Genomic DNA, 27,379 nt, shown 5'->3' with positions numbered 1-27,379 from the left:
TATTTGTCTCGTGACGCAGCGAAGGTGTTAAACCAGTATTTTTTTTATGGGGCCTCCAATCCGTATTTCTATTTCAGTACCATTAGCTTTTTTATTATTTTTTTTCAGTTCCTCATTTCCGGCATTTTAATTTATTGTACTTTATGTATGTCTGTATTAGTGTAACACACTAACAAAAATAAAAAAAAATAGCATTTTAATTATTGTAACTTACCGTATGACCATCCATGTATAGCTACTCTACTTAAATCTATATACTGCAGACTTTCGCTTAACCACCGTAAAACTTCTACTTGATCTTTAAGTTCTACTGTACCCATTCGTTTTTTTATGTAACTTTCAAATACTAAACCTCGATGCTGAGATCCCCTAGAATCAATTGCTACTACACAATATCCTCTAGCGGCTAACATGTGCATCCTTAATTGCCTCATGCCCTAAAAAATAAGTTGAATATTAAGAGAGTAATTAAAAGTAACAAACGAAATCCGAAGATCCAAAGATTACTTTCGTTTGAAAGCAATTCTGATAACAGCCTAAATCCCCAAATCCGTGTTTTCTATAATTTGCAAAGCAAACAGACGATGAATGAACTGACGTGAGGAATCTAAAAATTGCAGTCCATAACACGTCAATTTATCTAGGCAAAAACTCCAGCGAATTTGATTCTTCCTCTTAAAGTCCGTCTCCTATGGGAGGTTGGAAATCATCACAGCTATTCTTATTTTACTGACGGCCGCCCTAAATAGGTCGATGGAACTGCAGCCGAACCATTCCCTCAGATTTCTTAACCAAGATATTCTGCGCCTACCGATACTTCTCTTACACCTGATTTTACCCTGGATGATCAGTCTCAGCAGCGAGTATTGGTCACCTCTCATAACATGGCCAAAGTATTCAAGCTTTCTTCTTTTAACAGTAAATACAACTTCACATCCTTTTCCGATCCGACGTAAAATTTCGGCATTCGTCACGTGGTCCACCCAAGATACACGTAGCATTCTACGGTAACACCACATCTCAAAAGCTTCAATGTTTTTAATGCTGCCCATCTTCATGGTCCATGACTCAACTCCATATAATAAAGTGGAGAAGATATAACACCGCAGCATACGCACTCTCAGATCAAGATTTATGTCACGACTACAGAGAAATATTTTCATCTTGTTAAATGCTGCTCTAGCTATTTCTATTCTTGCTCTTATTTCTTTTGTTTGATCGCCTGTATGATCCAGGCAAGCTCCAAGGTATTTATAGGAGGATACCCTTTCTATAACGGTGTTATTGACAACCAAATCATTCCTGGCGTGTGGATCTTTTGTTATTACCATCCGTTTAGTTTTTCTGAGGTTTAATGATTGTCCGTAGCTGTTGCAGTAGTGGTTAATGCGTTCCATCAGTCGTTGCAGTTCTGCAAGATTGTCTGCTAATATTACTGTGTCGTCAGCGTATCTCACATTATTGATTGTATTTCCGTTGATCATTACACCACAACTAACCTCCGACAGAGCTTCTTTAAATATGACTTCGCTATAAAAATTAAACAAAAGATTAGACAGAATACACCCCTGTCTTACTCCTCTACATATTTTGATCTCCTCAGTCATTTCATCATCGACCTTGACTTGTGCTGTTTGATTCCAATACAAATTAGTTATTATGCTAATATCTTTTTCATCAATGTTCTTTTCGATTAGAAGTTGTCTCAGTCGGTCGTGTCGGACTCTATCGAAGGCCTTCTCAAAGTCTATAAAGCAGGCGTATACATCCTGATTGATATCCAAACACCGCTGAAATAGTACGCCCACACCAAAGAGCGCTTCCCTCGTACCAAGGCCGTTCCTGAAGCCCATTTGTGTTTCACTTATATCTTCTTCAAGTTTGCGGAAAATTATATTATGAATGATTTTTAGAAAAACTTTAAGCATATGACTCATCAAGGCAATCGTTCTGTAATCCGAGCACTCTTTTACATTTGATTTTTTAGGTATTAAAATGAACGTGGACCTTAACCAGTCTTGTGGTATTATTCCAGTATCATATATGTTAAATAACTCGAGTATCATGTTCATCACTTCTTCATCAATAAGTTTTAATACTTCAACCGGTATTTCATCAGGCTCTGGTGTCTTACCATCCTTGGTGTTTTTTAAAGCATATTCCAGTTCTTGTTTAAGTATCCTTAAACCCTTCATTTCTTCTCGTTTCGCTGTTATTAATTCTCTTTCGTCGTCAAAAAGTTCTTTTACGCATTCTTTCCATCTTGTGAGTTTTTGTTTGAAATCTATTATAATCTTGCCTTCTGCATCATTCACCATTCCACTATGAGGCTTCTTCTTTGTACCAGTCATTTCTCTGATCTTCTTATGCATGCCGAAACTATCGTACCTTCTCTCACATTCCTCAATATCCTTGCATTGTTCTGACAGCCATTTTTCTTTTTCCTCTTTAATCATTCTCTTTATGGTTCGATTTATTGCATCATATTGTTGTTTGTTTTTGCTCTTATAGGCACGTCTCTCATCCATTAAATTAAGAATTTCTTCTGTGATCCATGCATTTCTTTTAGTTCTCTCAGTTCGTTTAGGAGTCAATGTCTCTTTAACAGCTGTTGTTAGTGCTGCCTTTATCTGTTTCCAATTATTTTCAACTTCTTCGGAGTTAAAAGTAATTTGATTCCAAGTACTCAATTGTGTGAGTAAACGAATATATGTAAAGAGAGACAGTTTAATATTTAATTTCCATACAGAGACAACCACCACTCGCTTATGCTCATTTCGTCCTGTTGGAATCCTCAGAGCAAGCTGTGGTGTGCTCTCTGTGGTATGGAGTGTTAACAGCTGTTCCTGGTACCATTAAGTAGCCATTATTTTATAATCACATTAAATAAATGTGAATTTTAATAATTTAAAAGGCTTTCACCTTAAAACGCTGCGCGAATCATATACGATTCAGGCTAATTTTACTTACAGGGCCGCGCGAATCACAGTTGCTTCGCAGACTGCTATACTGTATGGACCACGGCTAAATCGGCCCAGAGAGCCGTAATATTATATACATTGCGGCGTTCAACGTGTTAAGAAGGGCTTTGGCCCTGTATCTAATTTTTAATATGTTGTATGTCGACAATTACTTTTCTACGAGGCATTTATAACCTATAAAACCAAGCTCTGAAGATGGCACGTGCCATGCCGAAAATACTTAGCTGATTTTAATAAATAATTTTACACACTAAGTCATTTAAGAAAATACACATGTTGCCAGTTTGGCCTATATTCTAGAAGTGTGTACAAGTGACAAAGTCTTTCAATTCAACTTAATTAAATGTTTAAAATGATATCCACCAATGTCTATACAATAAGTCGCTGTTCGAAATTACCACGAACGTTTTGTAGATTTGAACATTTGAAGCGACGAAGTTACTATAGTTTTTGTCACTCCGAGAAGTCAGTACAGGTTCTTATGGGGTGCAACGATGCCAGTTCGCAGCCTCGCATGCCAATTCGCGGCCTCGGTTTATAAAAAGTAAGCGCTAGCGAGGCGCAAATTCTTGTATTTAAAAGCCACCTCTGGTGCCCGTACCGATTATGTGGCAACACGGTTCCTTTAGGAAAGCATTACCGTATACAAGCTGTACTGACAACTCAGAGTGACAAACACTATCGACCACATTCCTGCACTATTCGTCGTCTTAGTCCAATAAAGCAAGAACGGTATTATAACTATTGATTTTTAAATAACCCCTTAGAAGCAATTCAAGGGCAGTTATATCGGAGGATCTTGCTGGTCATTCAATAAAACTTGATTGAATTAAATCACTATGTTCTTCAATATCTAGGCTCCTTAGCGGTTGATTGGGGGGTCAACAAGCCAAAGACTGACCATCAGAGACCGAAGTATACCAGAAGATTAACAAAATCACAAAAAAAAAAACGACAAACATTAGCTGTAAATAGTTATTTACTTGTTCCTAAAACTAGACTCTATAGGCCTATAAATCTTAATTGCTTTTAATTTTTTGAATAATCTTTCATATCTAAGTTTTAACAAGTTTTTGAGTTATGGTGGTACGGAGGTTGTTACCCCGATGATGGGATTGATTTGTTAAAACACTATTTACCAGAATATATTTATTTAGAACACTAAATACGACAGTAACTAGTTGATGGACAACATCTCTGATCTAACCACGTCGATGTCTGAATAATGAATAATCCCCCCTTTACTTTCTCCGTATCTATAAATAAATAGTAATTGTTTTGTTATGATTGACTACACCCGAATGTGACCATGAATTCCTAATAGTAACATAATTGCTGACTTCAGTGTTTTCAAAACGAGTGGCCTACATTGCAAAACCAATGTCACCCATTTACGTAATGTAAACAATACATGTAAATAATATTTGTTTAAGACTTTAAAAATTAAATCGATATGGATTACTCTTATTTTTTGGATGCTAATGTAAATCCTGTACATCCCTATCCCTTACAAGAAAAATTTTCTGAGAGATGTACATTATTTTCTCTGCCCTTCCGACAAATTTTTCTAGACAACGTCACCACCTGATTAGTTTATATGTACAGATTTATACAAATTTTTACACAAAAGTATTTACAGGGTTTACAAATATAATATACACATAATTTCATAATCTTATTCCAGGACAGTACAGAGTGATTATTCATGAATAACAATGTAACAGTTGTTGAAAGGTTACGTATTTTAAAATAGAAATATAAGTAAAGATAAAGTTACCTTAAATGTATTTGATACCAATTGCACCTCGGGTCCGCCATATACATTCAAAACCGTTGGATACTTCTTCCCGCATTCGAAGTCGTGAGGTTTAAATACCATGGCATACAAAACGTGACCAGAACTAATCTTATGCGTGAACAACTCGGGAGAATAACATTCACTAACTAAAGGCAAAGATTCCATAAGGTAACCTAAAGGTGTCAATTTCACTCCTTCTACTGTCCAATCGGTATGTACTATCCGGAATACTTGGCAGTCGGGGGGTTTTTGAATATTGCTATATACTGTTACTATCATCGAACAATCCTGAAAATAAAAGAAGCATACATATATCGTCTAAATTTTACAAAAAAGAACAAGTAGAATCAAATCATCAAGTCTAAGATCATTTTTCTGTTTAACTTGTTTACACTTCTTCTTCAAGTTCGACTACTATCGAAGATTGAAAATCATTGTGGTAATTATATTTTTGTTTTTGCGCGTTTGAACTACAACTAAACCATTCACTTAGATTCTGTCTTTCATTTTGCTCTGCATTATATTTCTTAACAGTTCGTACTTCTCACTTTTCATATTGTGTCCCAAGTATTCCTGATTTGCTTTGATTTTCAAACTGCACATAATTTGCCTAATTGTTAGGGAACTTGTGTATTACTTTTGCGATCCGTCCATGATATTTTCAGCACACCAACATCCTTACTTAAATATAGGGAGGGTATAAAGAAAATTTTTTGAACATATATCAGCATTATTAAGTTTTTGAAAAGTGTATACAAATCTAAATTAATTTACACTGTCGTAACATGTCAACTAAAGGATAAAGAAGACATACTAATATTGATTTCGGAAAAAGGGAATATGTAATTGAAAAAAAAAAAGATCGGTTTTTAACGATACTGACATATTTTTCTTTCAGTGTCCTGTGCGATTATCGAACGTTAGCGATCATATTGGCAGTATTAACATTGTTTACGGCAGTTCTAAACAGATTAGCGATGGTCTTTTGATACCATTCTCGGAAAATTCGGAGCCAGGATATTCTTCTTAGGCCTGGGCCTCCTTTTCCAGCGATCTGTAGTGTATTATGAGGTGTAGAAGGTTATATCTCTCCGGATGTCTCATTCTTCTTCTTAACGTGCCCTATCAAGTCCCCTTGACGTTGGCGATTAACATGGCGAAACTGTCTCTGTCTCGAGCTATTCTAAATAGTTGTTCTGCTTTCTTTATTCCTGTCCACTCCCGTATATTCTTCAACCAAGAGGCTTGCTTTCTACCAATTCCTCTGCGTCCTTCGACTTTACCTATCATAATAAGTTGATGAATATTATACCGGTCTCCCCTTACTACGTGTCCAAAATAGGCCATCTTTCTATATTTGATGTTATTAAGCAGCTCGCGGGCAGCATTTGCTCTCTTAAGGACTGCCACATTTGTCAGCATAGCCGTCCATGGTATTTTCAGTGTACGTCTGTGCAGCCACATTTCAAAGGCCTCCAAACGATTAATGGTTGATATTTTTAATGTCCATGCTTCGACACCATACAAGAGGACTGACCAAATGTAACATTTAATCATGCGCTTTCGAAGTTGAAGTTGCAAGTTATCATTACAGAAGAATGACCTCATTTTTAAAAATGTCGTGCGGGCTATCTCGATTCTACATTTTATCTCTTTATCTGGATCTTTACTATATGGATGTGAAACCTGTATCATGAATGTTAACACGATGAACAAATTAGAAGCCTTTGAGATGTGGTCCTATCGTAGAATGCTCAGAATATCTTGGGTTCAACGCATTTCAAACAGAGAAGTCTTAAACAGAGTAGGTCAAGACGAAGGTGACTTAATGAAGATGATAAAAAAGAGAAAACTTGAATATCTGGGGCATATAATGAGAGGTAGCAGATACAGGATGCTGCAGTTAGTACTCAATTCGATCGACGGAAAAAGAGGAATTGGTCGAAAGAAATATTCATGGCTCCGAAACCTTCGTCAATGGACTGGCTTATCAGCAGATCAATTGTTACATGCCGCACAAGATCGAGAACGATATCGCCAAATTGTTACGGAAGCTACCCACGCCTAAAAATTTGGGCACGGTACTTAAAGAAGAAGAAGATCTGGATCTAGTTGTTCAGTAATATGGCAACCAAGATATTTAAAAGTGGGTACTCTTTGAATTATATGACCATTAACATATAACCGTGAATCTTGATGGGCCAAACGGCCTAAATACCATGTATTTTGTTTTTGAACAGTTTATGTTTAGGCCAAACTCTCTTCCCACTGTGTCAATAGCATTTAAAAGGTGTTGTAATCCATTCATATCATCACTTAAAATAACTGTATCGTCTGCATATATGATTGTATTTATCAGAATTCCATTAACTTTCACACCCCATTCCAAATTATGCAGCGCTTCCTTAAATATTCTATCTGAATATAAATTGAATAACAGTGGGGACAGTATACAACCCTATCTGACACCTCTTTGTATTTTGCATATTTCTGTTGATTTTCCATTTATGCAAGCTGTCGCTGTTTGACGCCAGTATAATTTTTCTATGATTCGTACATCTTGACTATCAACTCCTTTATCCTTTAATATTTTAATTAATTTGTGATGTTGTACTCAATCAAAGGCCTTCTCATAGTCAATAAATACAGCAAAGACGTCTCTTCTTTGATCTCGGCATTTCTGCAATAATACATTTAGTGCAAAGAGTGCGTCTCGGGTTCCCAGTCCATTTCTGAAGCCAAATTGTGTTTCATCCTGATCTTCTTCACATTTATCTCTGATTCTACTGTGGATGATACGTAGAAAGATTTTCAAAGTGTGGCTCATAAGGCTTATCATTCTATAATCGCTACAGTTTTTCGGACGTTGTTTTTTTGGTAGGGTTATGAATTCGGACTTTAACCAATCTTCAGGGATATCACCAGTCGAATAAACATCATTGAAAAGTTTGACCAGTATTCCAATGTTTTCCTCATTTATGAGCTTTAACATTTCTGTAGGTATGTTGTCAGGACCAACGGTTTTCTTGTTTTTTGCCAATTTTATAGCATGTAGTATTTCTGATTTTAGTATTTCTGGTCCTTCACCTTCATCTAAAGTCTCCAGTTCTTCGGGTCTATCTATCATCATTACATGGAAGAAATTTGTAATATTCGTAATTTTTGTTTTTTTTTACTTCTGTGCTCTTTTTCATTCGATGTTTAATAATTTCATTTCTTATTCGATCAACTCAACTGATCCGCAATATTCGTCAATATATCAACATCTCAAAGGGATCCAATTTTTTCATTCGTGTCTCTGTAAGGGTTGAGCGCTACATGCCATATAGCAAAGTGAAGAACATGTAGCAGCGTATTACTCTGATTTTAAGGTTTAATATAATATACCTATTAATAAGAATTCTTTTTAGTTTATAGAAGGCGGCTCTGGCTTTTTCAATGTGTATTCTTATTTCTTCGTTTATATCCCAGTTATCGTTAACGTTGGCGCCTAATAGGTAATATTGTGGACTCTTTCTAACTTTATTCCATACGCCCTGATGTTCACTGATTGTAACACCGTTTTGCTGATGACCATAAGTTTTGTCTTAGAAGTATTAAGTTTTAGTTCATATTCACCCAAGTTTCGGTCACTTTGTGTTTAAGTCTATACAACTCCTTTTCATTGAAAGCAATCAGTACGGTATCATCTGCGTATCTGAGATGGTCGACATTAATTCCGTTGATTTTAATGCCTGTATCTCCATCTAAGGCTTCTTTAAAAATAAATTCGGAGTAGATGTTAAAAAGTAGAGGCGATAAAATACCACAATAAAAGACCCCACGTCGTATTTCAATTGTTTCTGTAGTGTTCTGACAAAATCGTATGTTTGGTTCATGCACGATGAAGGGACAGCCCATTTTACTATTAATGTATGTAATCACTTAGACAAGGACACCCACTATCAACAACTGCATTCAATCTGACATTGGAAGGAATAATTAGGAAAAGCAGAATAAACATGCAAGAAACGATATTTAAAAACATTTGCAGATGACCTGACACTATTAGCAACAAGCAGGAAAGAACTACAAAATTTAATTAAAAAAGTTAATTAAAGAAGCCGAAAACTTAAAATAAATGAAGTGAAGACAAAGTACATGATAATGGGAGACATCCAAAAAGAAAACGAAAATAATTACAAATAGATGGAGAAAAAACCCTCGTTCAAAAGAGCCAAAGAAATTAATTACCTGGGAGCCAAAATAAATGAAAATTGTCAAGAGGAGCAGGAGATAAAGGCAAAAAATAAAAAGTATGGAGCATTACAAACATTAATGAAAACCAAATACGTATCCGGAAGAACAAAACTAAGAATTTACAAGACAGTTGTTAGAGCTACAGTAACATATGCATATGCGAAACATGGGTGCTGAAAAAGTCACAATCAGACATTTTAGAAAGATGGGGAGGAAAATGTAAAAGTGCAATATACGGAGGTATGAAAATAGAAGAACAGTGGAGAAGAACAACCAATAAAGAATTAGAAGAACTGTATAAAAAGCCAATGATAACGACGATAATCAAGGCACAGAGAATACGATATTTGGGGCATATCGAAAGAATGGGAAATGAAAGAATCCCAAAAATGGTACTCTTACGAAGACCAATACAAACGAGAAGGAAAGTCAGACCAAGAAAAAAATGGAAGAACAGTGTGTACAAACTCCTGAAGAAAAAAAAAACATTGAGAGATGGAAAGAACTAGCATTAGACAGAAGAAGATGACGGGAAGTGGTGAAGGAGTGTATAAAAAGATTGAAGTGAAATTATATAAAATTTATAAAAGTAAAATAAAATGTAAGTAGAAATGTAAACTTTTTAGCCCTAGAATTGCAAGGCCTGTTGAGCCTAATAAATAAATAATCACTTAGATACTGTATATCCAAATCGTTGGATATTAGCCCAATAAATGACCGTTTTGGAGTGTAATTTTCAGGGGCAATTCCGAATTGCATAAAAATTTGGATTTAGGTTCTACTTACCCTCCACTTCAAAGTTTAATTTGTGCTGTTGGTTGCTTTTACTTGGGGGGTGACATTTACCCCTTCTCGGGGGGGGGGGGGTGAAAAACGCGTGTTTAAAATAAGGCCGGAAATGGATAAATTGACTTATTTTAAGCACCTTTTGTTCTATAAAATTTTTTACGTAAGTCAAAACTTTTCGAGTTATTCGCGATTTAAATGTTGATTTTTCGACAAAAAAAAACTACGTTTTCAGACCGTTTTTCCCAAATAACTCAAAAAGTAAATATTTTATCGAAAAAAATATTTTTAGCAAAAGTGTAGCCCATAATAAAACGAAAAAAATGGTGTACCAGTAAAGTCTACAAATTGAGTAGAAGCAAACATTTGTAGCTCATGAAAAATACGTTCTTATTCGTCTAATTCCAAATCGAATAATTCAACGCGAAATCACCGAAGAAAGAAGCGTTTTTCGGGAAAACCTTATCAACATTTTTAAAGTATCGAAAAAAAGCTTATTACAGTGGAACCCCGATAAGTCGGCCCCCGATAACCCGGAAGTCCGGCTAACCCGGACCGATTTTCATCAGATAAACATTTTGATTTTCAATATTTTGTATTTTTCAATTTAATTGTGGCTTATTTCCAATCAAAATAGTTAATTATCAGACAATCCTTTCAACAATAAAAGTGTATGTAATATAATATTTGAGAGATAATGTGTCTAGACTCTCTGTGTCGTGTACTTATGTGTGTAATTTGAACACGAGATTAAAAATTACTCATAGTACACGCCGCAAAAACAACAGCCAGCTGTCTGCAGTATCTATTCCTTTTTATTTCAAACTGTCAGCATTGTTTAGGAAAGACTATTTAAAAAATTCTTTTATAAACAATGGTCTTTAGTATTGTGTGTCTTGTATTGTTTGGGTTTGGTTTTTTTTTAGAATTGTAATGAGTAGGTAATATGTACTGTGCATATTTATAAAAATATTTCATGTTATTTCAATTCTAACGGAGTTTATCTGTAAGTATACCGTATTTTATTAATTTTTACCATATTCTCCGGCTATCTCGGATTTTCGATAACCCGGATCGGTCGTGGTCCCGATTAATCCGAGTTATCGAGGTTCCACTGTATTTCGTTTTTACAAAAGTTTACAGAATCAAAAATAAACGAGTTACACTGAAAAAAAAAGTTGGCCCCTTTTTTGGTAAAAAAAAACGTGAAACCTCCCTCTATTTAGTACCCTAAATGAAATTAATTGTTTGGCTTTACCATCTATTTTAACTCTATGTGTATTGTTTATATGATCTGTAAGTTTGATTGGTTTGAAGTGCTTATTTTTGAAAACATTTGATTTTATAGTAAAAAAAATTTTCTGAAAATTTTTGAAAAATTTCATTTTTTTAAAATAATTTAAAACGTATTAGTGATAAAAAAAATCTTAAAGGGTAAAAAAATGTAGGTTTTGCTATTATTAATAATAATATGCTAGTTTCATTTTGTTTCTCCGTAAGACAAAAATTGGTTAAGATATGGCTGTTCAAAATTTGCATACACTCGTGATTAGTGAGTCATTCAAGCTTTCTCAATTATAACCCTTTCAAAAATAAACTCTTTAAACCGGTGAGACTGACAGATCATATAAAAAATAGATAGGTAAGTAAATTGTTTGTAAAGCGGTAGCGATTAATTTCATTTTAGGAGCTAAACACGGCGAGATTTTCATGATTTTTTACAAAAAAAAAGAGGGCCAACTTTATTTTGAGCGTAACTAGCTTATTTTTAATGCTAAAACTTTTGTTAACAATTAAAACAAAGCTTTTTATAAACACTTTAAAAAAGTTTAAATGGGTTTTTCCCGAAAAGTGCTTAATTTTTCGGTGATATTCGATTTGGAATTAGACGAATAAGAACGCATTTTTCATGAGCTACAACTTTGTTTTTATTTGATTGATAGACCATTGATACACCATTTTTTGGGTTTTTTATAAGCTACACTTTTGCTAAGGATATTTTTTTGATAAAATATTTACTTTTTGAGTTATTTGCGAAAAACCGTCTGAAAACGTAGTTTTTTTGTCGAAAAATCAACATTTTCAATGGCAAATAACTCGAAAAGTATTGACTTGCGTAAAAAACTCTATAGAACAAAAGTTGCTTAAAATCAGTCAATTTATCAATTTCCGGTCTTATCTTGAACGTATGTTTTTTCTCCCCCGAGAAGGGGTGTCTGTCACCCCCCAAGTAAAAGCAACCAACGGCACAATTTCAACTTTGAAGTGGAGGGTAAGTAGAACCTAAATCCAAATTTTCATGCAATTCGGAGTTGCCCCTGAAAATTACACGGCATCGCCGAATTTCCTGTTCATTTACTGGGCTATATGTAGGGAAGGTACGGAACATTAGCTTGCTCAACCAACAAATTTAAATCGTTTAGATTTTTGAATTTGGAGTTTTCTTAAGTCCTTAGCTACAACCCCCGTCGAAAACGGATGGATATGGGGAATCTCTAATTATAACTGTATGTGAGAAAATAAAAATATACCAGGAATATTTGCGCGAACACAACAACCAATGAAGTTAAGGGTTGAACTTTTAATCTCCGTATTTATCAATCAACGCTTTAAACATATTTTAGGGAAGTCATTTTCATCATTTGTCAAAGGTTTGCGCCTATTTAAAATTTTATTAGTGACACTTTCTGTTATTATTTTGGTTTTATGTTATTAGCTTACCTTATTAAAATCAACAGAATGCGAAAATCCAGGTCGCGTCAACAACCTCACTTCTCCAGGTCTTCTTAACGATACTACATACAAATGCTTTTCTAGAGGCGTTTCTTTTAGACCCATAAAATACACTAGCTGTCTTTCGTTATCTACCCAAAGATTCTGTCCTAACACTTCCCAGTTCCCGCTGGTAAGTGCTACCTTCGACAAGATTTTTGGCTGTTTAAATATGTACGAGATGGTGTCTGTTAATCCGTATGGCACTACTTGGGCTGAGATCAAGTATAAGTGCCGAAAGCCGCTTTCTTCCGATGCCCAAATAAATTGCACCTAAAACAGATAAGTTAATATGAATGTTTAGTCTTATTTGCACTCTTTTGATCAACGAATCCATAAAATAAATGATCCGTCAGTAAAAATAACATATCAAACACAGGCACGTAGCCATGGGGTCCGGACCCGTCCCAAAACTGTCTCGGCTTTGGTACCAAAGCAGCAAGTTTATCCCCAAGTTATTATTATTATTTTTGAAAAAGTAAATGAAATTATTATTATTTTTTACTAGGATTATTTGTTTTTATTCAGTGTACGTTTCAGCATATGTATATCCAGTTTAAAAATCAGATTTACCACAAGGAAAAGTATTCTATCAACATTTTAAATTCTTTTACCTGGATTTGCCTCTACAGAAAAAGCAAAATTGCTAGAAAATTTGTCTGCCTATTAGGTACTCCCACGGCCCTTCTCTTATACAGCAATAAAAGCTGAATATATGTCATGGTATAACTGTAATACAATATCATCTTTGGAACCAAATACCGAAATTCTCCGCGTAATGAACATTGTAATAAAGATTTTTTCCAAAAATTTACAAATTCCTTACAATTTTGGCATTTATCCCTGTCACAACGGCCGGTGTAAAACGTTCATCCTCAAGAATCAATCGAGTAAAAACTTCACCCGGAAACAAGATGGGAAACGACGAAATACTCATTTTATTGGCTCTTTGGTCCGTTCATTGGAATGTTGAGTTAAAGCCAAGTAACTACATTTTTTTATAAAATAACCAAAAATTACTGGGTCGACAACTGAATAGAAGACCAGATGTACTCTTTTCTCTGGAATCCTATATTTCGTTATAGTAGTCTCTAACATCATCATCTTCTTCTTTAGCCCATTTCTATCCAGCTTTGGACATAGGTCTTCCCCAAATCTTTCCATATAATCTGTCCTTGGCTGCGCTTTTTCAGTGAGTTCCTGTAACTTATACAATATCGTCCTTTCATCGCATCTGAGGTCTTCCTCTTCCTCTTTTTTCTATCACGGCCTCCAGTTTTATATTGTAGCATTCCATCTTTTATCTTCCTGTCTCGCATTGTGACCCGCAAATCTCCACTTTAACCCTGTTATATGCGTGACCCGTCAAAATAGCCCCGTCAAAATAGCCCCGTCAAAATAGCCCGAACACAAAATAGCCTCGACAAAATAGCCCGCAAACAAAATAGCCCCGACAAAATAGATCGCACACAAAATAGCCCCGGTCAAAACAGCCCCGGCTAAAATAGCCCCGGCTAAAACAGCCTCTTATAAACAATTACATAATTATTTATACAAGGTGTCCAAAAACTGTTTTTTAATTTAAATTATTTGACAAAAAGGAAGAATGTATTTAATTTATTTAATGTAAAATGCATTTTACTGTTGCCCGAAAACAGAAAAAAATGTTTATATCATAAATTAACATTGATTTTCGCTTAACTTAAATCTTCAAACTTCCAAGAGGCAGGAAAGACAGGACTCGAGTTCTCTGAAAAGACAATTTTTATTTAATGTGGTTAAGATAAACATCTGAATAGAGGATAATTACCATTTCCGAAAAAATGTATTTTTAAGGAATTATTTCATGATGAATTCTGAAAGGAGCTTTTTTTCGGGGCTATTTTGTCGGGCTATTTTGTCGGGGCTATTTTGTCGGCGGGCTATTATGCCGCGGCTATTTTGTCTGCAGGCTATTTTGTTGGAGCTATTTTGTGTGCGAGATATTATGTCGGGGCTATTTAGTCGGAGCTTTTTTGACGGGGCTATTTTGACGGGGATATTTTGACGGGGTACCTGTTATATGTGATGATTAACATCATCAGAGACGCTAAAATGATATTAAAGATACAATGGTGAAATTAGGTGACATTTGAAAAATTTTACCGTCTACTAACAAAAAATTTGAGTTGTAATAAATAATCATTTCGTTGTGAATCGAAACAAGAGCAGTCTTATTTTAGTTAGTTCAGAAAGCGCTCTAACTAGTTTAGAGTGCTCTAATTAGTTTCGACCCTTGTTAGAGTCTCTTCAGAGAGCACAAGTTTGATTCTCTCTGAACCACTAAAATTCTGGCTGTCAGCCTCTACCCACAAACGAAATATGCTATGATGATATGGATGCTGTGGTGGCATCTGCTAAAGACGAACGAAAGTTTTACTTTTAATATTAACAATATTAAAAATAAAACTTTATCAGAACTAATCTCCTGATAACACCATTCGTGGCTTCTAAAATTTGCAATACTTAGAATAGGAGTAGAACTAATAAAAATAATAAATAATCATTTAGTTGTGAATCGAAACAACAGCAGTCTTATTTTAGTTAGTTCAGAGAGCGTCAAAATTTGAGTTGTGTTTGGACCCCCCTCAAGCACATTTCCTGGCTACGTGCCTGATTGAACAAGTACTAAAATATGTTAAAAAATATGAAATACTTATTACAATGGATGATATAAATGCCAAAGTAGGTAAAGAGAAATGCCAAGAGTTGATTGGAGGACTTGGTGAGCGCAATGCAAGAGGAAAACGGTTGGTCGAATTTGTCCAAACATGGCTCCTGGTCCTGACAAAATGCCCATTAAACTATTAAAGTTGTTACACGAAAACAATTTACACGTGCTTACTAAACTTTTTAATAGTCTATGACACAGAAAAAATACCGGATGATTAGCTGACTTCTACTTTCATTGCAATCCCTAAGAAGAGCAACGTTAATGTGAAGATCATAGAATAAATAATAAGGTGAGCCATACATTGAAATTATAGCTAACAATCAGAATTGAAATGTAGCTCATTTATGCAAATAAAACATTTTTTTGCAATAGAACTTTGAGGGTCGACATAAAAATAGCATTTTCATGTGTAAGTTTTCGAGATGTGGCTTTACAGACAAATCCTGAGAAGACTTTACGTAGATAGAGTCACAAATTAAGAAGTCTTGCGAAGACTTTCAAAAGAAACAGAACTGAATAATGAAATAAAGATACAAAAACTACAATATCTTTGCCACGGGTTGAGAGGAACAAATATCATCTTCTGCAGAATATCATACAAGGAGAGATTTTAGGAAAGCGTATCGTTATAAAGTTACCAATGTCATAGTTGCTCAATCTCAAGGAGTGGTTCAATTGTTCGTCTAACCACCTTTTTGAAGCTGTTGTAAACAGAATATAAATAGCCATGATGATCGCCAACCTTCGAAAGAAGACGGCACCTTAAGAAGAAGAATAAAAATAAAGACATGTTTTTTATAACTTAAAAAGATAAGACAAATATTGTTATGGAAGATAAAGACAAGATGATACGTTTGAAGCATTAAAAATGTTAAATGAACTAGGAGGACTCCACAGCCAGAATTAAAATTACCTAACCATCTTTCGAGTTTAAGGTACCTTTTTTAGATGCCCTATATGTGTATCCATTTCATCGTTTAGCTTTTGAAGATTGTTCGTCACGGTAACTCAAGTACGCAACCTACTCGGAGAGAATAATATCAACGGCTTCATTCACTAAAAATACTCAGAAACAATGTGAAAGCCATATATCTGCAAGATCAGCCAGAACCAAAAACTGTTATAAAGAAATTTGAGATAGGAATATAGATGAATAGGAACGACACAAAACACCAAAATAACTTCCGACCAAACCGACCAAAAATCAGCTAACAAAAGGTGTGGAATTGCGGTTACAGGTACGATAAGTATTTTATGAGGTTATACGTTGATGAGTTCATGATCAGGACAATGAAACAAAGGGCTAAGTTTTCTTTATTACCTTTGGAAAGACCGTAACTTCTAGGACAGATAGAATGAGATCTAGAAAAATTTTATGGGACTAATGCTCCTTCAGACTAGAGTGTCCAATGGCCGTATATATACATTTGATGAACCACGTACTGGATGACCAAACGATGCAATTACACCAGAAAATGTGAAGAAAGCCCACGAAATAATTCTGGTTGATCGTAAAGTGAAGGTTCGCGAAGTGTCAGAGGCCACAGGAATTAATAAAGGCAAACTCATATTTTGAACGAAGTTTTGAATAACAAAAAATTATCCTGCCGACGAGTCGCGTTTGCTGACCATTGACCAAAAACATGATCGTGTGACCGCTTCTCAGAAGTGTTTGTACCTTATGAAGCAAAACCCGTCTGACTTTTGGTGTCAATTGGGCATAATTTTAACTGACAATCTTGAAAAAGGTAAAACTATCTATAGCCAATATTATGGTGCACAATTGGACAAACTGAAGTGAGAAACTGCCCCATAAGCAGGTGGAAAAAGTGTTGTTTCTCCAATAAAATGCACCGATTGATAAGATCCTTTAAGACAATGGCAACAATTCTTTGTTCCAAATTCTCATCCGGCTTATTCTCCTGATTTGGTTCCCTCCGATTATTACTTGTTCCCAAATATAAAGAGATGCTCGTAAATAAAAAAAGAATGTGTGTGTACTTTGTACGCACGTAAGAAGATATTCTTCTATTATATAATAGGTAATTTAAACGAAGTAAATATACTTAAAAGGTTATTTGTACTTATTTTATTTAAAAATCAAACTAACTTTCTTATCTACCACTTTCAAAAAAGAAGAATATCTTCAAAAATTATATAATAATATACTTACAATCATAAAATCTATAAAAAAAATAAAAAAATAATAACTTGCTTGGGGCTTGAACCCACTTCACGTCTACCGCGCCGTACGAAAGTTGACGGCATTTCAAACTGCACCACATTCGCGTATACGTCATGTGGGAATATACACAAACTAAACGTTTACACCATAAATTTATATGAATTTAATAAAATTATTAGTTTGATTTTTGTCGAAACAAAATACAACAAAATATACAGTAAGAAAACGATATATGAGATGAAGATTTGTAGAAAGTTTGTTCGTAATCAAATTCATCATCATTCTCTTTGCCTTATCCCTATGCGGGGTCGGCTTCCCTAATTGCATTTCTCCACACAATTCTGTCTTGGGTCATATCAATGTTAATCCCCTTTACCAACATGTCCTGCCTTATCGCCTCCCCCCAGGTCTTCTTTGGTCTTCCTCTCCTACTCCTTCCAGGAATCTGCACTTCAGCTATTCTTCGTATTGGGTGATTAACGTCTCGACGTTGAACATGACCGAACCATCTTAACCTATGCTCTCTCATTTTGGCATCAATTGGTGCCACACCTAGACTTCCCCTAATATACTCATTTCTAATTTTATCCTTCTTTGTCACTCCACTCATCCATCTAAGCATTCTCATTTCCGCCACATGCATTCGTTGTTCCTCTTTCTTTTTCACTGCCCAACATTCAGTTCCGTACATCATAGCCGGTCTTATGGCTGTTTTATAGAATTTTCCCTTCAGCTTCATTGGAATTTTTCTGTCACACAACACACCACTCGCTTCTTTCCACTTCATCCATCCAGCCCTAATTCTACTGCATGCATCTCCATCTATTTCTCCATTACTCTGTAATACCGATCCTAGGTACTTAAAACTATTGCTTTTCACAATCATTTCACCATCCAAAGATACCATTTTATTTGTAGTAGCTCCATCTTTAAATGAACATTCCAAATACTCTGTTTTTGTCCTACTAAGTTTTAAACCTTTTTCCTCCAGAGCTTGTCTCCACTGTTCCAGTTTTTGTTCTAAGTCTCTTTCACTATTTCCTACTAACACGACATCATCAGCATACATTAAGCACCATGGAATGTTACCCTGTAGTTTCGCTGTTATCTGGTCCAAAACTAATGAGAATAAATACGGACTAAGCACAGAGCCTTGGTGCAATCCTACTTTCACATGAAATTTATCAGTCTCTCCCACACCTGTCCTAACACTAGTCGTTACTCCCTCATACATATCCCTCACAATCTTTACATATTCACCAGGGACTCCTTTCTTATTGAGTGCCCACCACAGAATCTCTCGAGGAACTCTATCATATGCTTTCTCAAGATCAATGAATACCATATGAGCGTTTGTTTCTTTACTCCTGTATTTTTCCATCAACTGCCTTATAATGAAAATTGCATCTGTTGTTGATCTACCCTGCATAAAGCCAAATTGATTCTCGGATATTTCGGTCTCTTCACGTATCCGTCTGTCAACTACTCTTTCCCATATTTTCATGGTGTGGTTAAGCAGTTTTATAGCCCTGTAGTTTGTACATTGTTGTATATCTCCCTTGTTTTTGTAAACAGGTACGAGTATACTGCTTCTCCATTCGTCTGGCATTTGTCCGACTTCCATAATTCTATTAAATAGACCTGCTAGCCACCTTGTTCCTGTCTCTCCCAATGCTCTCCATACTTCCCCAGGAATATCATCTGGTCCTACCGCTTTTCCTTTCTTTATTTTTTGAAGCGCTTGAGCCACTTCCTCGTTGGTTATTTTGGTGACCATTGCTGCTACTGTCTCCGTTGACTCTACAGGCTGTCTGTCAAATTCTTCATTTAATAAGCTGTCAAAGTACTTTCTCCATCTCTTTTTGACTTCCCTTTCGTGAACTAGTATTTTATTATTTTCATCTCGGATACATCTAATCTGATTAAAATCTTTTGCTTTCCTTGCTCTCTGTTTGGCTATTTTATATATCTTCGTTTCGCCTTCCCTGGTATCAAGTTGATCATATAGGTTTGAATACGCTTCTGCTTTGGCTTTTGCTACTGCTACTTTCGCTTCCTTTTTCGCCACCATATAGTTTTGAAGATCTGTGTCGGATCTGGTTTCTTGCCACTTTTTATATAATTTTCTCTTCTCTTTTATTTTTCCTTGTACTTCGTTTGACCACCACCAAGTCTCTTTATCCTCAAACTTTTTTCCTGACGTTTTCCCAAGTATTTCAATAGCAGTCTCTCTAATACTACTGGCCATTTTTCTCCAAATTGTATTAGGGCTTCCTTTCATGTTCCAACATATTTTTTCTACTATTCTTCTCCTGAATAGACCTTCTTTCTCATCTTTCAGCAGCCACCATTTGATTTTTTGTGGTCCTCTACGATATTTTTGTTTAGTTTCGCTTTTTACTTCGATGTCCAGAACAAGCAGCTTATGTTGTTGGCTTACTGTCTCACTCACTATTACCTTGCAGTCCTTGCATTCACGTATGTCTTCTTTTCTTATCATGAAGTAGTCTATTTGGGATTGATGTTGTCCACTTTTGTAGGTAATAAGTTGAGTTTCTCTCTTTTTAAAGAATGTGTTAACAATCGCCATATCCAATGCTGTTGCTAATTCAAGCATGTCATCTCCAGCTTCATTTCTAGTTCCAAAGCCTAATCCCCCATGTATTGTTTCATATCCTGTCTTGGTTTGGCCCACATGTGCATTGAAATCACCTCCTATTATAACTTTCTCCTCTGCTGGAATATCACTCAGTACGTCTCCTAATTGATCATAGAAAGCTCTTCTTTCATTCTCACCCAGACCTGTTTGGGGAGCATACACACAAACAACATTCAATACCTCTTTATCAATTACAAATTTCACTGACATCATTCTATCACTCGTTCTTACAACTTCTACTACGTTACCTTTCATTTCACTATCAGCAATTATACCAACTCCATTTCTAGTGTTACTACTCCCTACATACCACAATTTGTATCCTTCACCTAGTTCTTTCGCCCTTTGTCCTTTCCACCTAGTTTCTTGAATACAAGCAATTTGAACTCTTCTTCGTTTGAGCGCATCCACTAACTCCAGACTCTTACCTGTAAGACTACCAAGATTCCAAGACCCTATCCTGATTTTTCTAACCTGCAATGGTGTTCCCCCTGAGATAGTCCTCACCCGGAGATCCGAACGGAGGCTCATTTTACTTCCGGAACATTTTACCTCAGGAGATGCCATCATTTCAGTATAAGTTTTTACTGCGTTTGGAGAAGGTCTTTTCATTATTATGGCCTGAAAAGATTTTTGGATATTTGATGCCTGAATGCCTTTTCTATCAGCACCATACCCTGCCCTGCACGTTTAGCCAATACACCACCAATGCAACCAAAGTGCAGTATTACCCCACACCCGCCTGCATTTTTCTGTATAGGCCAGGATCCCTACTGTAAGGACTGCCCTATAAGCCAATGTATTGTTGCCCGTATCCCGCCGCTAGGAGGCACGTACTTTGGTTATTTCGGGATACATAATCAAATTATGTAAATAATTTGTTCGTAATCAAATTATGTAAATTAAAGCATTACCTACTAATAGGTAACTACATTATTTTGTTTACATTTTCCAAATAGATAGGTATTGAAACTATTAGGTATTTCCAACTGAAACATTTAGAATTACGTACCTGCGGCTTTTCAAAACTATTTAAAAAGTCACTATAACTATAAATTTGATTTTATTTCTGTCCACACATCAATAAAAACTAAAATTATAATACAATATTTTTGTTTACCGATAACCTCCATAATGAACAATTATTGACAGTCATTTCAAAATTTCAACACCCAATCAGAGCCCGTATAACGACTAATACCATACTGTCGGTGTGCGCATGCGCGCGGATTAATCAAATTTTACCGTCAATCGATGCGCCGCTAAAGAAGAATATCTTCAAAAAATCAGCCCGAACAATATAATTGAGATTAAAGAGAGAAATAGGTCTAGCGAGATAATTGACGAAACAAACATATATTTTGCTGATCTTCCAGAATTCATTTTATTCGGACGGCATAAAGAAGTTATTAAATCGCATGAGTCTCGTGAAAAAAGAATTTTCTGGAAAAATACGTTTTTCATTTCACAAAGGAGGTTTCTTATCAGAACATCTAATAGGACATATACAGAGAGGATCTAAATTATGGAATAAATTCATTTTCTCTAAAAAGGACGACTTTAGAGAAAAATCCCGAAACAGGTCAATTTTTATTTTCAAATTACAATTTTTTGGCATATATTTCATACTAGTGACGTCATTCATCTGAGCGTGGTGACGAATCGATGATTTTTTTAAATGGGAATAGGGGTCGTGTGGCACCTCATTTGAAAGGGTGTTCAATTCTCTATACAGTAATATAAACATTAATATCATTATTTATACAGGGTGGCCAAAATAATAATTTTTGAATTAAATTAATTGACGAAAAAAGAAGAATGTATGCAATTTATTTAACTCAAAATACATTCTATCGCCGCACAGTGGTGAATTTCGCCGAAAACCTGGCCAAAATGCAAAAATTTAAGTTTATATATTCCCGGAAATTTTATATGAACCTTGTTTAGTAGGTTTCTGAGTATCATAAACGGCCGTTACGGTAGAACAATAAAAGCAGTTCACATATTTACATTAGTGCAAAGTTGGGATTGAACGACAACGGACCGAATAAAATTTAAGTGTGTTATACAATTGAGGTATTGTTCGGATTTTATTTAAAACTATAGACGTGTATTATTTTGTTATTTTATAGTGGATACTATTTCTGGGGGTAAGTGGAGTATTTTAATATACTTTTTAGATTTTTTTTCCTAAAGTAAACTTTATTTACAACGTATTTACAAAATAGTGGCAAGAATTTTCAATATTTTTCTGTTTTCCAAGTTTTAAAAAGGGAAAAGTAAAAAAGTCAGCCTTGGTCAGAAAAGATTTTTTGCGTAATAAATAGTTCAATATGTATATAAATAATCCCCAACAAAATCATCTGCAGCAGCAGCAAGTTGCAACCTTAGCGGAATTTTTCATTCAAAAAAAATATAACATGCTTCAGACTTTCTACATTAAGAGACTTTAATGTTATGGTTAGTTAATAAAGTAAGAACAAAATATGAAGCATCTTATCCAGTAAATGTACAGTTCTTTTTAAACAAGAGCCGCCGTTTTTTTTTAGTTTTTTTTTGCTTTCTTCTTCTTTTTCTTAATCTTTCAGTCATTTTCCGTTATGTATAGGCCTATCTGTTTGCATTCTTATGTATATTATTTTTTAATAATTTTGGTCGTGTGAGACTTTTTTAAAAAATTACATGCATAAACGAAACTTTGTATTAAGAACCCAAAAATTGCTAGGTCAACTTTTAATACATCTAATTTTTTGTAAATGGATCCGATTAATTATAATTATTTATTGCAGGTTTAAAATGACGCATATTGTTTTTACCAGAAATGAAATGGTTGAATTTCTAAGAAATTGTCCATTTAAAAGTTTTAAAGGCAAATATGATTACCTGTGCCAAAAAGTGAATATATCCATGAAAAGTGACGAACTATCTGAAGATTCGATGAAAAAATTGGAAAATTTTATTAAGCAGTATAAAACTAAGTGGGATTTATCATCGAGATCTTATCAGAGATTCTGTAAAAAAAATCAAACTTGGCTAGAAACTACTCTGGAATTCTCTGCGAATATCAGTAAAACTTCTCATGGGAGACCACAGCTAGATTTTTCTTCATCAAGTGAACGATCAAAAAGAAGGAAAACAGAAAATGTTCGTTCCAAATTGAGTTCCCAAGAACTAACATATGCAGCCCAAATGCAGTTTAGAGCTAAAGGTGAGGTAGATACAGCAATTGTAATGAAAGATATTGCTTTTACTAGTCCAACTCGGGCAAAGAAATATAAAGAAGCTTACAGTAATGCTAAACAAAACATTAAAATATTGACTTCAGATGAGGCGTTATCGATGGTGGTTGAGGGGAAATTAACAAAATCTCAGTATAACCTCATTAGAAATACCGCCAGAGAGCACAACAGTAATATGTACCCCAATTATGAGGCAATTATATCAGCCAAAACTAAGTGCTATCCTGATAATCTACATATCACTGAATCCGTTGCTGAAGTTTCTTTGCAAAACTTATTAGATCATACAGTGTCTCGACTATTTCTTAGTATTGAGGAAGTTACTGAATATTTGAAGCCTAAGGTATTGAAAACCCTTTACCTTATCACAAAATGGGGTTGTGATGGAAGTTCTGGTATGAGTGAATACAAGCAAAAATTTTCAGATCCCAATGTATCTGATAGTAATATTTTTCTCACTTCTATTGTTCCTATACAATTAATATCAGGTAATCCTAAAATAAAAGGAAATGTTGTTTTATGGCACAACCCTCGTCCATCATCTCCAAGATACTGTAGGCCAATCCGCGTGCAATTTCTTCATGAAACGACATACTCTACAATTCAAGAAGTGAAATATATTGAAAACCAAATATCGCGGCTACAACCCACATCAGTTACGATCAACAACTGTAAGATAATTGTTAACCATGAACTAGTATTTACAATGATAGATGGGAAGGTGTGCAATGCAGTATCTGAAAACTCATCAACACAAAAGTGCTATTTGTGTGGTCTTTCATCAAAAAATTTTAATAACATTGAGTTAGTTATGAAAACTCAAGTAATAAATAAAGAACATCTACAATTTGGATTATCCTCGTTACATGCTTGGATTCGCTTCTTCGAGTGTATTCTCCATTTGGCTTACAAACTTGTCATTCGTAAATGGCAAGCTCGTGGCAAAGAAGATAAACAAAAGGTTGCTGAAAATAAGAAAAAGATTCAAGAAGCATTTAGACAGGAAATGGGTTTATTGGTTGATAAACCAAAACCAGGATATGGCAGCTCAAATGATGGCAATACTGCTCGACGATTTTTTGGTGATCCTGAAACTTCTTCAAAAATCACTGGGGTCAACAAGGATCTTATTTCCCGTTTTAAAGTGATTTTAGCAACAATTTCTTCTGGGCACAAGATAAAAGTAGAACCATTTAAAATTTACTGTCTGGACACTGCTACAAGATTTACGGAACTGTATCCCTGGTATAATATGCCAACCACAGTTCACAAAATATTGATTCATAGTGCTGAAATTATTTCATATGCCATTTTACCGATTGGCCAACTTGGAGAGGAAGCCCAAGAAGCACGCAACAAGGATATTAAAAGGTATCGAGAGAGCTTCTCTAGAAAATTTTCTAGACAGAAAAATATGGAGGATGTTTTCCATCGCCTTTTGATATCCTCAGATCCCTATATTTCTAACTTAAGAAAACTAATCCCCAAGGAATTTAGTAAATATCCTGCTGAAGTAATACATTTCTTGGAAGAGCCTGATGTTAACCGGGAACTTGCAGATGAAACATCCACTTCTGACACACAGTAAATAAACATTTGTTTGAGCATGATATTAACACTGTAATTTCAAAAAATTAAAATTTATTTGATACATTAAAAATAGGTAATTTTTAATTATTTAAAAATCCCTACAAAACTGTAATAATAATATTATGTTCAAAGTAAATTTCAAATGAAATATAAAAACGGGACATTCTGTATATATACATTTTCAAAACTAAAAGAATATTCTTTTATGAAGGTATATATCTATACTAGGTAGGTACTATATATATATATATATATATATATATATATATATATATATATATATATATATATATATATATATATATATACGTCTTCATATCAAGGCGAGATCCGACTAAATCGAGGACAACCCGAGATCCACCAATAGGAAATTAATTATTGGAGTATATTGTTCATAAGTATCTTTATAATTAACATATTAATCATGGCACACTTAGAGGGGAAAAGATTTTTGTACTTAAATTTTTCTGATAAATTTACAGCGAAACGAGATCCGTCGCTGAAAAGTAAAGGGGAGGACTTATATACGAAATTTTAGATATTTACCGTTCAACGCGAGATCACACACTGATGCCAGCTCTAAAGAGTATTAGTCGAGCGGTTGGAGCTCGTGTTGTATTGTATATTTCCCACGATATAAAGATATATAATGGGCGTAACTTTTAAGTATCGCTTCTTTTGTGTCTTTAAAGTTTACGATTGACCTTTCAGAAAGTCCCTTAGTTTTATTACATACATAAGGGTGTGAAAAAAGAAAAAGAATACTTGACAAATAATAACCATTTAATAATGATAATTATTTGCAATACAATATTTTAAAACTATACATTAATATTCTTAAAAAACACTTACTACGAAACCAAAATGTAATTATTATATTCTTAAATAATACAAATTGTTACAAAATAATTATTTAAATGATTGCTTGTTTTAAAAATACATTACAAGAAAGTAAAATTTTTTATAAATATTATTAAAGTTTAAAAAATAAAATAACTCAATATGTAATTATTATTTGATAGTTAAAAAATGATTTTAAGTAAAATGATTTAAAAGATAAAAAGAAACACACATAATTTTCAGGGTCAACTCCTAATTGCATGAAAATTTGGATTTAGATTCTACCCATCCCCCACTTCAAAGTTGAATTTGTGCCGTTGATTGCTTTTACTTGGAGGGTGAAAAAATATATGTTTAAAATAAGTCCGGAAACAGATCTGACTAAGTTTAAGCAACTTTTGTTCTATAGAGTTTTTTTTTAACTTAGGTACTAGGTTAATTTAGTAGTAGGTACTAGAGTCACTTGCGACTAAAAATATTTACTTTTCAACAAAAAAAAAACACGTTTTTCGGCGGTTTTTCGCAAATACTCAAAAAGTAAGTATTATATCGAAAAAATATTCTTGGAAAAAATGTAGCATATAAAAAACGAAAAAATGGTATATTCTTAGTCTATAGAACCAGTAAAAGTAAATTTGTAGCTCATAAAAAAGACGATCTTATCCTTCAAATTCCAAATCAAATATTTTAACGTGATACATAGTACCAAAAAATGAAGCTCTTTTCGGGGAAAACCCATTAAAATTTTTTTAAAGTGTTAACAAAAAGCTTTATTTTATTTTATAAAAGTTATATACGGGTAGGAGAGACAACGGAACGAATTTTCGAACGTTTAAACAGACGACATCCCAGATTTACCAATTTCTGGACAATTGATCCAAAGGCTGGATTCTAACAACGAAACAGTTGTGGATTTTCAAGTTTTCAATGAGAGTTAGAATGAAAAAACATTAGTGACCTCGAGTATGATGGTTTGGAGAATTTGGCTGGTTATATCTGCCATAAATTGAAGGACTCCAGTATTCAATCCGAAGATGTTTCAACGTACACGTGGGTTGATCATTTGAGTAAGTGTGGTTTATGTAAACCATCAGACACTCTCTTGTCATATATTAAGTAACTGGAGACAATTTTTCCTTCCACATAATTGGTGATTCCATTTTGGTAACTAAAAATTATTTAGAAAACCTTATGTCTAAAAGTGTAACTGTAGACTGTTCTAACAAAGCGAACAAGTTATTTTTTAGGTCTCGGATGTACTTCCGAATTAAAGAATTAAACAAGTCTCTTAACAACCTGACATTGCGTAAAAGAAAAATTATGAAAACTGCTACATAGTTGCTGTATGTACGTCTATTTCACATGCACAAAATTTAAATAAAGTGCATGGCATGAAAACTTTAAAACTTATTTTTGTCTTTTCCAAGCCTCTTACTTAAATCTGATGAAATACATTATTTAAAAAGTAAAAAATTTTGTTTTTTTATCAATCCATTAAATTTATGGTTTTATTTTGAGGCTTTTCTTCCCCTTGGTAAAAATTATATTTACTAATGTGTAGGCCACGAATCAATTTT

At 34.4% G+C, this 27,379-nt stretch overlaps 1 protein-coding gene across 3 annotated transcripts in view; it reads right to left on the bottom strand.

Moving 5' to 3' along the window:
* The window catches only part of LOC114328560 (dipeptidyl peptidase 9), a 149,918-nt gene that overhangs the window by 42,546 nt on the left and 79,993 nt on the right, over positions 1–27,379 (bottom strand). For all 3 annotated transcript variants that reach the window (XM_050651679.1, XM_050651678.1, XM_028277433.2), the window contains exons 5-7: positions 12,526–12,849; positions 4,759–5,067; positions 215–437 (exon numbers count right to left, since the gene is read on the bottom strand). In XM_050651679.1, coding sequence (XP_050507636.1) covers positions 215–437; positions 4,759–5,067; positions 12,526–12,849 — 856 coding nt within the window. The remainder of the gene's footprint in view (positions 1–214; positions 438–4,758; positions 5,068–12,525; positions 12,850–27,379) is intronic.

This window comes from Diabrotica virgifera, chromosome 5 (assembly GCF_917563875.1).
Source record: "Diabrotica virgifera virgifera chromosome 5, PGI_DIABVI_V3a".
Taxonomy (NCBI): Eukaryota; Metazoa; Arthropoda; class Insecta; order Coleoptera; family Chrysomelidae; genus Diabrotica; species Diabrotica virgifera.
This window is presented reverse-complemented; position numbering and strand designations above follow the sequence as displayed.